Source organism: Sorex fumeus, unplaced genomic scaffold, assembly GCF_029834395.1.
Source record: "Sorex fumeus unplaced genomic scaffold, SorFum_2.1 ptg000006l, whole genome shotgun sequence".
Lineage (NCBI taxonomy): Eukaryota > Metazoa > Chordata > Mammalia > Eulipotyphla > Soricidae > Sorex > Sorex fumeus.
Window position 1 is genome coordinate 13,147,507 of NW_026606063.1, and position 13,584 is coordinate 13,161,090.

The 13,584-nt window shown below is 42.3% G+C and overlaps 1 protein-coding gene across 3 annotated transcripts in view; it reads left to right on the plus strand.

The window, feature by feature from the left end:
* The window catches only part of ATAD2B (ATPase family AAA domain containing 2B), a 144,498-nt gene that overhangs the window by 578 nt on the left and 130,336 nt on the right, over positions 1-13,584 (plus strand). For 2 of the 3 annotated variants that reach the window (XM_056123682.1, XM_056123690.1), the window contains exon 1: positions 12,505-12,559. The exons of the other annotated variant lie outside the window; for it this stretch is intronic. In XM_056123682.1, coding sequence (XP_055979657.1) covers positions 12,536-12,559 — 24 coding nt within the window. In that variant the 5' untranslated portion in view covers positions 12,505-12,535. Of the gene's footprint in view, positions 1-12,504; positions 12,560-13,584 lie in introns of those variants that run through there. 3 annotated transcript variants of the gene reach the window in all.

Genomic DNA, 13,584 nt, shown 5'->3' on the forward strand with positions numbered 1-13,584 from the left:
GCCTTCGGGAAGTGTGTCAGCTGGCGCCCGGCCTGATCACTCCCGGTGTGGCTCGCGGACCGTGCTGGGGAGGATGCGGGTGTGAGTGTGCACGCGCGCGCGCCCGCCCGCGCGTGTCCGTGCGTGTGCGTGTGTGTGTATGAGTGTGTAGTGTGGGTGGATCGAGTTGGCGAGGAGGCGCACGCCGAAGCTCCGGTTGGCAGCCTGGCCAGGGGATGCTGAAAAGTTTGTAAGTGGCGCCCGCCGCAACTTTTGGCCGGCCCCCCCTCCCCCCTCCCGAGCCCCGCGCGCCGGGACGCGGGGACCCCAGGCCGAAGGTTTTTTTTGGGGGGGGCTCCTCGTCCTCTTGCCCCCCGCGACTCCCGCCCGGCGCCCGCGTTCCCGGAGGGGGAATTCACAGCCGTTGTCGCACGAGTTTGGGGGAATGGGGACTTGAGGAAGGGGGTTGCTCGGTGGTGGGTTTTCTTCCTCTTTTTTTTTTTTTGTTTTTGGTTTTTAAAAAGCGAGTGAAATGTCACTTCAAGGGAAGGAAAAGTCTAAACTAGCCGAAGATTTTTTTTTTTTAAAAGTCACTTCAAAGAGATTGATATAGGTTATCAGATGGGCTCTGAACTCCGGAAAGTATTGCTTCTGACTTAACATCGAGGTGGGCTTGTCCGCGAGTGATGTGGCTCGAAGTTTCTGTTCTGGATACTTGAAATGCTCCTTTGAACCCCAGAGCATTCGTGCCGGAGGAAAAAGTGCTGTTTTATGTTTTGTGCAGGGCGGTGAGATTGTGGTTCATGCGTGAGTTTTTTCTGCATCTCAGTGTTCTAACACGAATCAGAAAGAATCGAGACAAATGGTTTTTTTTTTTTGAATTCGAGTACTCTGAAATACAGTATTGGATCTTTGAAAAAATATTTGGCTTTGACTTTGTTAAGAATTTGGGAAGTACTTTAAAGTCATCTTACTTGTAGACAACTTGGGGATTTAAAAAAAGGACTTTGGTTGAGACAGGAAAGCTGAATCTGAAAGTTGCTCAAACTTCAGAATACATATTCTGAAAACTTGGGTTATTTCCAAACTCATACAGGCTCATTGACTTTCTCAAACTGATATGTTTTCAAGTAAAATATAATTTAAGAAAGGGCTGTTCTCTACTCTTGAATATGCATAAAATATTTAGAATGTAAGCATTTAATTGTATACTGCTATGAATGCCCGGTCTATTAGAGCAGTGTCTAATTCATCCCAAGCAATTAGCTCATCTGTCACTGATCAGTTTGTGGTCCCATGTTTGAATTCATGGATAGTATGCTATCCTTACCCCCTGAGGAATAAGGTGAGGTAATTTGTCAAGCAGCTGTTATGGAGATGTTAAAAGGCAAGGAATCAATAATCTAATGTAGAAATGAACATTTGGTAGCTTTTAAATGGCTAAGAATGAAAGATGGTAGTGTTTGTGGAATGATGCTAATGAAACTTTGTTTCAGGGACTCTTTTAAAATGTTTCTAGAGTAATGAAGTTACTTTGAAACACTCAGTTTTAAAATTTGCTTCTAGTGAATGATGGAATGATCTAATTGTATTCATAGAAAAATAACACATTACTCTACATTATGGAGATTGGTCCTTTAGAAGAGGATAAATTATAATTCTGAGCTTGCTAAGTTTTTACATTATATATCTGTGAAGCAGGTTGTATATTTCTTTGCTCAATATTTCTCAAGTGATTGATTTGAATCTTGTTAAGCATTTCCTCACCAGTTTTATATTGCAAGAATTTATATCACTTCCTGGTTTACCCTTTCTGGTGTACTTAAAGGCATCCTCTCTCAATGGAATCCTAGACATTTGCTGTTGTCTGTAAAGTTTCACTTGATGAAAAATGGGGCTGCTTGTGGTGTGTTTCATTAGGAGGCTCTTATTTTTTTTTGTTAGGAAGAAATGCATTTTCCTTCTAAGATATATAATTTTATATTATGTTCATCATTTCACATTTGGTGCTGATTATTTCCCCCTTCCCTGACAAAATTATTTCTCCTAGATGCATTTTATTCGTTCTAAAAAGCTATAGCACCACAAGCTGTGTTTATAGTTTTGTCTTTCAAGTACGTGTAGGATGGGGAAATAAACACGATGCATCTTATAGGTTATTGCTGTGGTTTTCGCATGCCCACTCTTTAATGTCAGCTTGACTTGTGCTATGCAGATAGTTGTAATTACTTCTGAGTAGTTGGCTTTTTTGGTTTGTTTAGCCTGTGTGAAGCAAGGTCTTTTTTTAGGTCAGTTACTCTGACCTTGAGCAATTAACATTTGTTTGCTCCACCTAAGAGCACCCTCAGCAAACAAACTAATAAAGTCTTCTCTGTATTGGCAAAGAATTTTCTTCAGAAAGAATATTTAAGCTCTTTTCCTACTCAAGGCATGTTTGTTAGTAGTTTTGGCTTTGTCACTAGCTTTTTTCTGATGCGTTTACATCCCTATTGTGAGGATCAAAGTAAAATTACTGGAGTAATTTTGTAGGTAAATTTATTAAAAAATTTCTGGTTAACATCTTCATTTAGTATTCTGTATTTTTATAATACCACTCTTGCATTTGCCAACACAGCACATATAGAGTTGAGGGTCAAACAGGAAAGTCTGAGAATATAATATAGATAACATTAATATTATATATTAATATAATAATAGTATATATAACTTTCAAATGAGCAGAAAAATATACAAGTTACTTGGGTATTATATTTACATGAGGCACCATATTTAGTATTGAGCAGCGGTGGTAAATAGTCCCTTGTGACAGTTTTGAACCAAAAGAGCTGTGAAGTTCATAGGATTATCTCTGGTAGCTCCCCACACCCCCCAAAAAAATCAGCTTTAAAAAATCCACTTTTTTTTGTTTTGTTTTGCCACACGGGTATGTTTAGGGCTTGCTTACTCTTGGCCCTACATTCAGGGATCACTTCTGCAGGGCTCTGGGGACAATATAGGGTGCCACAGATCAAATTTGGGTCAGTCACGTACAAGGTAAATGCTTTACCCACTGTTCTGTTGCTCCTGCCTCTAAAACATTCACCTTAAAACACTCACTCACTGCCCGTATGTAGTCCGAATATATGAGAGGTGGAGCATTTTAGGTTGTGGATGAAACTTGTAATACCTGTCGAAGTGTATGTGTATTCATTTCTTAGGTCTATTTATTTCCTTGGCTAGTAGCCTTTTTTTTTTCCCCCCTTTTTGGGTTTTGGGTCACACCCAGCAGTGCTCTGTGATTGCTTCTGGATCTGTGTCCTGGGATCTCTCCTGCTGGTGTTCGGGACCTTGCAGTGCCAGGAACTGAACCCAGGGCCCCATACACTGCAGCACATTCAGCTGTTTTCTCATACTGGCAAATTCAGCCATTCTTTGATCAGTCCTTGATTGCATGTCTTTATATACTCATATACCTAAGTAGAGCGCAGCCTGTAACCTCTGAAAACCAGAAAGACAGGTTGGTAGGATTACCATTTGTTATGAGAACTGAGGAGTCCAATCGTGGTCTGTACTTGGATGAAGAATGATCTTGTCTTGTCAAGGATTCTCCTTAGAAAAGTGCCATGTGACTTTGAATTTTATTTTGGCATTTCTTTTTGATCACAAAAATGACATTTTATTTATATTACTGAGCTAGCTTTTTAATTTATAGGAATATTTTATATTTGTTATACTTCCCTATTGGGAGTTTTTGTTTTTGGGCTACATCCATCAGTGCTCAGGGCTTACTCCTGGCTCTGAACTTAGGGGAGCATTCCTAGTATGGGGTGCCTTACTTACTGTGCTGTTGCTCTGGCCCCTATTGGGAGAGGATTTTTGTGAAAATTTTGTGAAAATAGTTAATGAGTGAAAAAAAAATTTTTTTTGGTATTTTGACCACACCTACCTACTCTTTTTTTGTAGGAGTACTGCTGTTTATTCAGCCACTGATTAGCTGATTGAATTGGGCATAAACTCCACCTTACACCTACCTACTCTTAGAGCTGATTCCTCCTGACTCTGTGTCAGGGATCAAACCACAGTCCATCGTGTGAGCAAGGCAAATCCTGTACTCCCTGTTTTGTCTGTCTCTCCAAACATTTGAAATTTTTGAATGAAATGTTCTGGAGCTGGGGAAATAGCGCAGTGGGCTGCAGTGCATGCTTTGCTTTCGGGAGGCCCGGATTTAATCCCCACCACTGCCAGGTGGGACTTGTCTCCTCCTACCACCGAAACAAAAAAGTCCTGTGGAGGAGGCAGGGAATGTGGCTCAGTGAGTGCCAGTTTAACATGCTTAAGACCTGGGTTCTGTTCCTGGTATTACAAAACAAAAGCTATGGACAAATTAAGGGGATTTATTTATTTTTAATTTTGGGGCCATACTCAGTGGTGCTCAGGGCTTGCTTCTGTCTGTACTCAGGAGGACCTTATGGGGTGCTAGGGATCAAACCCGGATTTGCTGCCTACAAGGGAAGTGCCTTACCTGCTGTACTATCTCTCCGGCCTGCATGTGTTAGCGTTTAGATTCTGAGTGTATGCTTTTATCACATTCTAAACTTCAGATGTGTTTGATCTAAGTATTGTAGTGATAGCTTCCCCCACCTACCCCATTTTTTAGGTTGTAGTTTTATGGCGGGTAGGATATACACCTTTGGGAAAACCCTGTCTTACAGCTTTTTATTATAGTAGGCTCTATTTTCCATAAGAGTAGGCATCTTACTTTCCCCATAATTGTTGTGTACCTGTGTCTCATGCACCCTCTTAAACTAAATGCTTAGTAAATAGCTATTAAATGAATAAATGGCATATTAAGGACCCATTCTTTTTTATGACAGTCATTATGATTGGATTTAAGAATAGAGGATTTAGAAGTTATTACCTCCAGGACTGCAAGTATGCACAGAATGTATATGAGAAATTATTATTATTATTATTGTTATTAGGCTGGAGCGATAGCACAGCGGTAGGGCGTTTGCCTTGCACGCAGTCAACATGGCCGACCCGAGTTCGATTCCTCCGCCTCTCTCTCTCTCTCTCTCTCTCTCTCTCTCTCTCTCTCTCTCTCTCTGTCGGAGAGCCTGGCAAACTACCGAGAGTATCTCGCCCTCATGGCAAAACCTGGCAAGCTACCCATGACATATTCAATGTGCCAAACACAGTAACAATTGTCACAGTGGAGACGTTACTGGGCTTGCTCGAGCAAATCGATAAACAATTATTATTATTATTATTACTGGGCTGGAGCGATAGCATAGTGGGTAAGGTGTTTTCCTTAGACATGGTCGACCTGGGTTGATTCCTCCATCCCACTCAGAGAGCCCGGCAAGCTACCGAGAGTATCTCGCCCGCATGGCAGAGCCTGGCAAGCTCCCTGTGGCGTATTCGATATGCCAAAAACAGTCTCACAATGGAGACATTACTTGTGCTCTTTTGAGCAAATTGATGAACAATAGGAGGACAGTGCTACAGTGCTATTATTATTATTATTACTAACTTGGTTTTGGGGCCATACCCTGGGGTGCTCAGGGCTTTCTCCTTGGCTCTGTTGAGGGATCACTCCTGGTGGGCTCTGGGAGTCATATGGGTAGCTGGGATTGAACCCAGGTTGCCTGCATGCAAGGCAAACACCCTACCCTCAGTACTGTCTCTCTGGCCCCTATATATGAGAAGTTATTATGAAAATGAATCAGTTGGAGGTAAAGGTCAACGAATGATATAGATTCTTAGTGAAAATTAGTGAAAGAAGAATTCCAATCCTTTATTCATTGACTGTTAATGGGGGACGTCTTTGACGTTCTTTAGAAAGATTGTCTAGCTGGGGAGATAATAGTACAGAGGTTCAGGTGCTTACCTTTCGTGTGGTCAACCTGGTAGGATCCCCAGCACCACACGGTCCCTTTCCCATTGTAGAGCTAGAGTAGCCCAGCCCTTGTCTCTTCAAAAGAGATCACAGCTGTGATCTGAGTTTCTGCAACAATGTTTCTGTCAGGCACAGTGCTCAATAAGTATTCTTTGAATAAATGAAAATATACCTCAATTCAATTAATTTTTATATTAGCAGTCTTTATGGGCAGGAGCGATAGCACAGTGGGTAGGGCGTTTGCCTAGAATGCAGCCGATCTGAGTTTAATTCCTCCGTCCCTCTTGAAGAGCCCGACAAGCTACCAAGAGTATCCCACCCACATGGCAGAGCCTGGCAAGCTCCCTGTGGCATATTCATGTGCCAGAAACAGTAACAAGTCTCACAATGGAGATGTTACTGGTACCGGCTCGAGCAAATCGATGAACAATGGGACTACAGTGCTACAGTGCTACAGATTAGCAGTCTTTATTTTGGATAATGCTTATTTGGATAATGCTTATTACTCTTAGGTGTGTTTTGTGTGATAACTTAAAAAGAAAAAGAGTAGGGTCTGGAGTTATAGCAGAATGGGATAGGGTGCTTGCCTTGCATAGGACTAACCTGAGTTCAATCCCTGAGACCTCATATGGTGGAGCCTGATAGGAGTGAGCCAAGAGTGCAGGGCCTGGAGTCAACCCTGAGTGTCTTTGTGTGTGCCCTCCCACCCCTTTTCCAAAAACAGAAGAAGAGGAATCAACAAAAGTTTAGTGAACATCACACACTGGAGTTTAATGCTATCTCATTTAACTTCTGCAATAATCCTGTAATAAGGGGCCGATTTACATTTACAGCTAACGAAACAGTTGCAGAAGAGAACTTGCTTGTATAGAGGACCAAATAAGTAATAAGTACTAGGGGTAAATCTACTTCTATTTTCATATATATTTATCACTTCTCTTTGAAATGAAAATGAAGTAGTTTCTATTAGTATCTGAAAAAGTGAGGAAGTATTTTCTGGCAGGAACACATTGTATATTGATAGATTTTTATCAGAACTGTGGAATTTTTACCAGACTCTAGGATTGACTGGGTTGTGAAAGTGGGATGAGAAGCCCTTAGGGATATGAAATATAGGACAGTGATTTTTGATTAATTGCTTGCTTCCTGAATTTAGGAAGTGAGTATAGGCATATTTTATAGAGATAATTTTTGCAATGTTTTTACTTCTTAGTCTTTTTTTTTTTGTGTGGGTAGTGGGGCACACCTGGCAGTGCTCAGGGCTTATTCCTGGCTCTGTGCTCAAGGATCACTCCTGGTGGGCTCAGGGGACCATATGGGGGACAGGGATTGAACTTGGGTCAGGCTGATGCAAGGCAAGCTCCCTACCTGTCTTCAGTAGAAGTTTTTATTAAAAGATGTGTACTAGGGGCTGGAGAGATAGCACAGCGGGTGGGGCGTTTACCTTGCACACGGTCGACCCGGGTTTGGTTCCCATATGGTCCCCTGAGCACCGCCAGGAGTAACTCCTGAGTGCAGAGCCAGGAGTAACCCCTGTGCATCGCCGGGTGTGACCCAAAAAAGCAAATAAATAAATAAATAAATAAAAACTTTAAAAAAAAGATGTGTACTAAAGAGATAAACATACAGCACAAATTCATGAACTGGTAGGTGACTTCTACATTAAAATCTTTAAATTATTATTTTTGGGAATGGTTACACCAGGTAGTGCTTGTGGGATACTCCTCGCTCTACTCAAGGGTTTCCCCTGGATATGTTGGGGGATCCTGCAGTAGTGGGTAAGCTGAATTTGGCTGTATGCAAGACAAGCATTGTAACCCCTCTCCTCTGTCTGGGCCCTGCAAGTTTTAAAGAAAAAATTTAGTTTTTTAAAAATTTTTTACCTTTTTGGCTAGAGCAATAGTATGTTTACCTTGAATATGGCTGACCCAGGTTTGATCCCCAGCATTCCATCTGGTCGTTCAAGCCTTCCAGTCGTGATCTCTGAGCACAGAACTAGGAATAGGTCCTCAGCACCTCCCAACCCTCCCCTCCTCAAAATTAATATTTTTTTTTAGTTTTTACTGTTAAGTTTCCAGAAAAATTTGTAGGAAAGCTATATTTGCCCAAGAACATACAGTTATTTAGAAACTGCAGTTAATTGAAAAACGGAAGTGTCGGTTTTAGTTTTTTTAATCAAGTAACTTGTTGACTAGGCATTAAGATGAAGGGGTACCCAAGACTTTTGACTTCAGCTCTTTGGAAATAGTTCTTTTAATTTAAAAATTATGAAATAGGGCCAGAGACTTAACACAATGGACTGATTGTGTTGTGGGTGACTTTAGCGAAGTGGGGAGCATGGGAGGGAGAGTGCTTCCACTCTCTGCTTGACCCATCTCAGTCACTCCTGAGGAAGTACATGCCTGGTGTGGATTAGGACTGGTTAAGTGGGCTGTAAGCATTCACGCTGCACATTAGTGACACATTAGTGTTCCACTAGCTGTGTCTGAATTCCACTTGTTCTGCATGGCATGGGAACTGACCCCTACTACCCCAGATCTTGGCGAACCATGAACTCACGCTGGAGCAAGGAATTGCTCTTTGTAGGAAAAGGAAAGTCAGCGTAATTGAGCCTAGATGTTTTAGAAACATCGCCTTACAGGGATTGGACAGATTAAACAGTGGTTAAGGTACTTGTCTTGCTTGTTGCCAACCCTGTTTCTGTGCAGAGTGTGGAGTAAGCCTGAGTACTGATGGGTGTGACTCCCTCCCCCTCCAAATGTCCAAGTGGGGGAGAGGGAGAGAGAGGTAGGTAAGAGAATTTGGGCTTATCTAGAGAGGAAAATAGCAGAGCATGGTTTTTGGGAAATGGTTATCCTTTCATATAGTTTCAGCACTTTGAGTCTGTGCTCAGAGGACCTTATGCTGGGGACCCAACCTGGGTTGGCCTCTTGCTAGGCAAGTGCCCAAGGGCGCTATTCCCTGTTTCTCCTTTTCTGAATGGGGGCGGGGTCGATCTTTTGTGAATGATGCCTCAGTTTATCTCAGTTTATGGTGGTATCTCAGTTTTTCCAGCTCCTAAGAGCTCAGTCTCAAAAGAATGTGTTCCTCGTGCCTTTGGACTACTTCAGGACTTGGCAATTTCTTCTTAGTTTATTATTTCTCAAAAGCTCTGCCAGGAGTAATTCCTGAGTATAGAGCCAGAAGTTATTCCTGAGCATTGCTGAACGTGGCCCCAAAACAAAAGCTTTACCAGTACCCCCTATCCGTCTGCTTGCAGCAGTCACATAAGACTGATCCCATGCTTTGAATTCTTTTTGGAATGTTTCTGGGCCGCACCTGCTAGTGCTCAGGGCTTACTTCTGATTTTGTGCTCAGGGGTTACACCTGGAATGCTAGGGATCGAACCTGGTTCAGTCATATACAAGTCAAGTAGCTTACCCACTATGCTCATCTCTGGCCCTTGATCACATGTGGGAAGCCTCTCCACATGATCTGTAAACACTACTAGTTGTGACCCAAAAACCGAACAGAAAAAGAAAGGGGAAAATTACTAAATAAAAATTTTAGACTATGTGAAAGTACACAGAAACAATAAGGACTTTCCTCTGCTCACTTAGTTTCTCTACTCCCTTCTCCTGGGGCTAATCATTGGTAAAGTCCTAATACACTCAGGATTGTTAGCTGCCTTTTCCTGTCTGTCTTAAGTAGTTAATGCTTCTGTCAAGGGCAGAGACTTTATCATCAAGTAAGTGTGTCTAGTGTAATTATAGGTGCTTAGTAAATTTGGTTGTAGAATGAATGGATCTCGGAAGATAAGGTTATGAGGTTATGGGGGTTCCATTATAGTATGGAGTTAAAGCCTTGGTTTGGGGCTGATCCTGGTTTGATCCCTGGCACTGAATATGGTCCTCTTGAGCACCAGCGTCCCCTAGCACCGTTGTGGATATGGAGCCAAAGCAAACACAGGTTATGAGGTTTCATTAATTGTACAAACCCAAGCAAGTATCCTTATTTGAACTGTATCCATTTTTGGGGTAGGCGTATGATATTTATTGTTTGTACTACCTTATTGGGGCCGGAACAATAGCATAGCGGGTAAGGTGTTTGCCTTGCACGCGGCCGACCTGGGTTCGATTCCTTCACCTCTCTCAGAGAGGCTGGCAAGCTACCAGGAGTATCCCGCCTGCATGGCAGAGCCTGGCAAGCTACCCGTGGCGTATTTGATATGCCAAAAACAGTAACAACAAGTCTCACAATGGAGATGTTACTGGTGCCTGTTCGATCAAATTGATGAACAATGGGAGAACAATGCTACAGTGCTATTATCTCACTGATTTTTCTAATAATTTGCTGAGATAGTTTTGAGTTACATTGTTATTGCTGTGGTATACTATTTGTTTTGTTCAGCTTTTAGTTCTGTGGTATTTTTTGGTATTACATTGTCTCTTTTTCATTTTTAATGTTAATGTTAATATTTTTGGATGGAAAAAAATCATCTAGAGGAGCTGGAGAGAATACAGTGGGTGCTTTGATTGGTCTAACCCAGATTCGATCCCCAGCACCTCATATTGTCGCCTGAACCCCCCAGTAGTTATCCCTGAGTGTAGAGCTAGGGGTTAGCAAGAATTGCTGGGTATGGCCCAAAAAACAAAATTCATCTTTATCTTCTAGGAAGAAGACTGGTTACATTTTAAATTATAATAGTGTTAAAAAGTTACTCAAGATCATATATTTTGTCTTTATATTATTTTTATGATTAGTTAGAAGAATCAGATCTCTTAAGATATTGGAGGAAAATGTAGAACATTTTAGTGCCTGAATTTTTAGTGCTTTCTGGAATTGTGTTGGCTCTAAGTAAATGAAACAACAGTGTGAGTCTTGTTTTCTGTAGTCGTGGTAACTGCTGCCTCTGTGCATTCTTCTTACAAAGGAAAGGAGAAATTGACTGCCCTTCTAAAAGCTTTTTAGTAAAAACAGGAATACTTTGTTTTTGTTTGTTGTGCCACACCTGGCAGTGCTCAGGGGCAATTCCTGGCTCAGTACTACAGGTTGCTTTTGCTGCTGAGGGGACCATGCAGTGCTAGGGATCAAACCTGTACCTTCTGTATGCAAAACCTGTGCTTGAGCCTTTTGAGCGATCTGGAAATTAGATAGCTTTTTATTTCCAGGAAAGGAAATTAGAAAAGATTGCATCCATATCCTTTCTGATTTGAACTTAGGGATAATGTTTCTATGCCAATTTCCTTGTTATTTGGAGGGCCCTTTTCTTATCAATTATTTTACTTTTTGGGGGGCTGGAGCGATAGCACAGCAATAGGGCATCCACCTTGCACGCGGCTGACCTGGGTTCGATTCCTCCACCCCTCTTGGAGAGCCTGGCAAGCTACCGAGAGTATCACGCCCGCCCAGGAAAGCCTGGCAAGCTACCCGTGACGTATTTGATGTGCCAAAAACAGTAACAAGTTTCACGATGGAGACGTTACTGGGCCTACTCGAGAAAAATCAATGAACAATGGGAGGCAGTGACAGTGACAGTTACTTTTTGAGGAGGGAGGGGGAAGAAGGACTCCCTAGTAGTGCTGAGGCAGGAGTGGGGTGCTATGGGTGCTCTTACAGATACATGGCCCAGCTTTGGTGGTGTGATGGTTTGGTGTTTGCCATTGGTGTTGGGAGTCACCAGGGCCATACCCTCCCCTGTGGTTCTCTGTGAGCCATGCAGTGCCTTTGGAACTCAGGATCTCATTTAGTTGACCTGGGTTCAGTCCCGCACTCAATAATGATTCCCTGAGCCTTCCAGGAGTGATCTCTAAGCACAGAGCCAGGAGTAAGCCCTGAGCACAACTGTGTAGGCCTCCCCTCCGCCCCCACTCAGTCTTTGGGGCTGGAGAGATAATACAGCAAGTAGAGTGCTCGTTTTGCTTGTGGCTGACCTGAGTTCAATCCTTAAAATCCCATATGGCCCTCTGGGCACTGCCATGAGTAACTCCTGAGCATATCCGAGTGTGCCCTTTCCGTCCCCAACAAAGTCTCTGAATTTGTAACTTCTTAGAACTATTGTCTTGCTACTTTTGTAATTCGTATTTTTAATTAAAACGTTATTTTTTGTTTTTGGGTTATATGTGGTATTGCATAGGGGTTACTTCTGGCAGCACATGGGGACCCTGTTTGGTGCCTGGGATTGAACCTGGTTTGGCCATGTGGAAGGCAAGTGCCCTACTTACTATTAATGTTCTGGCCTTACAATTTTTTATTTTATTTTATTTTTTTGCTTTTTGGGTCATACCTGGCAATGCACAGGGGTTACTCCTGGCTTTGCACTCAGGAATCACCCCTGGCAGTGCTCAGGGGACCATATGGGATGCTGGGAATTGAACCCGGGTTGGCCGCGTGCAAGGCAAACGCCCTACCCGCTGTGCTATTGCTCCAGCCCCATAATTTTTTAATTTTGAATGAAAGCCCAGCTGCAGTAGTGACCTGCACTTTGTTACCACTTGCTTGGTTCTTTCAGTCATGACTTCCAGTCATCATTTCATAGAAATCATGCTATCATAAGTTACAGTGACTCTCATTTCTCCTGCCACTGTTAAGCATTCTTTCCATTTAGGATTTTTTTGAGGGGGGCACACCCTGCAATGTACAGGGCTATTCCTGGCTTTGTGCTCACGAGTGATTCCTAGAGATGCTGGAAGAACAGAAATGGTGCCAGGGAATCATACTGGGGTGAGCTGCATGCAAGTCGGGCCAGCATTTTTCTTCCTGTATCACCTCCCCAGGACCTCACTGCCACCCCCTTTAGGATTTTAGTTCCACTTCCCCTCTTTTAGTGAGACACACTGTGTTTTTCTCTAGTTTGTATAACATCTTTTGTTTAATCTCATTAGACATTTATTTAAAAGTTTTGACTTCCATCTTTTGTTTTTCATTCTGTATATTATCTGTGATACTTTTATTATATTTTCACATCTTTTTCTAATCCTCACTTTATTGTCTGAGAACTGTCAATTAGGTTGACATCAGAGGTATCAATTAGGTTGTCCAATATTATAATTCTGGTTAGAATTTCAAATCTTATGACATAAAATTCAGTTTATGGACAGGGGACATAGTTCAAAGATCTAATGTACATGCTTTGTATTTGGAGACCCCTGGTTCAAAACCTGGCATCACATGGATCTCTGAGCATTATTGCCCTGCGGCAAACTGGAAATTGCCCTGAGCACTCCTAATACAGCCCCAAACCCAAATTAAGTAAATAAAAATTTAGGGTCCTGAGCAGTAGTAATACAGCAGTTAGGGTAGTTGCCTTGCATGCAGTCAACCTAGGCACCCCATATGGTCCCCCAAGCACATCCAGGTGTGATCTCTGAGTGCAGAGCCAGGAATAGTCTCTGAACATCTCTGACTGGGGTTCAAAAATAAACAAAAGTATAGCATTACACTTCTTTAAAATGTTTCTTAGCCCCATATTCCCTAGCAAAAACAATCACATTTTGCAGATACCTTCATTATCTTCATTTTGAATACTGATCTCACTGGTCTGTTATTCTGTAATTAATTTATTTCTCCTTTTGCAACTTGTGCAGTTCTCCTGTTGCGACTTCCAAGGCAATCAAACGAAGCACTCTACCACCAAGCCATATTCCCCCGGCTACTTTTTTTTTCTTTTGCTTTTTGGGTCACACCTGGATATGCTCAGGGACTATTCCTGGCTTTGCATTCCGGAATTACTCCTGAATATTTGAGGT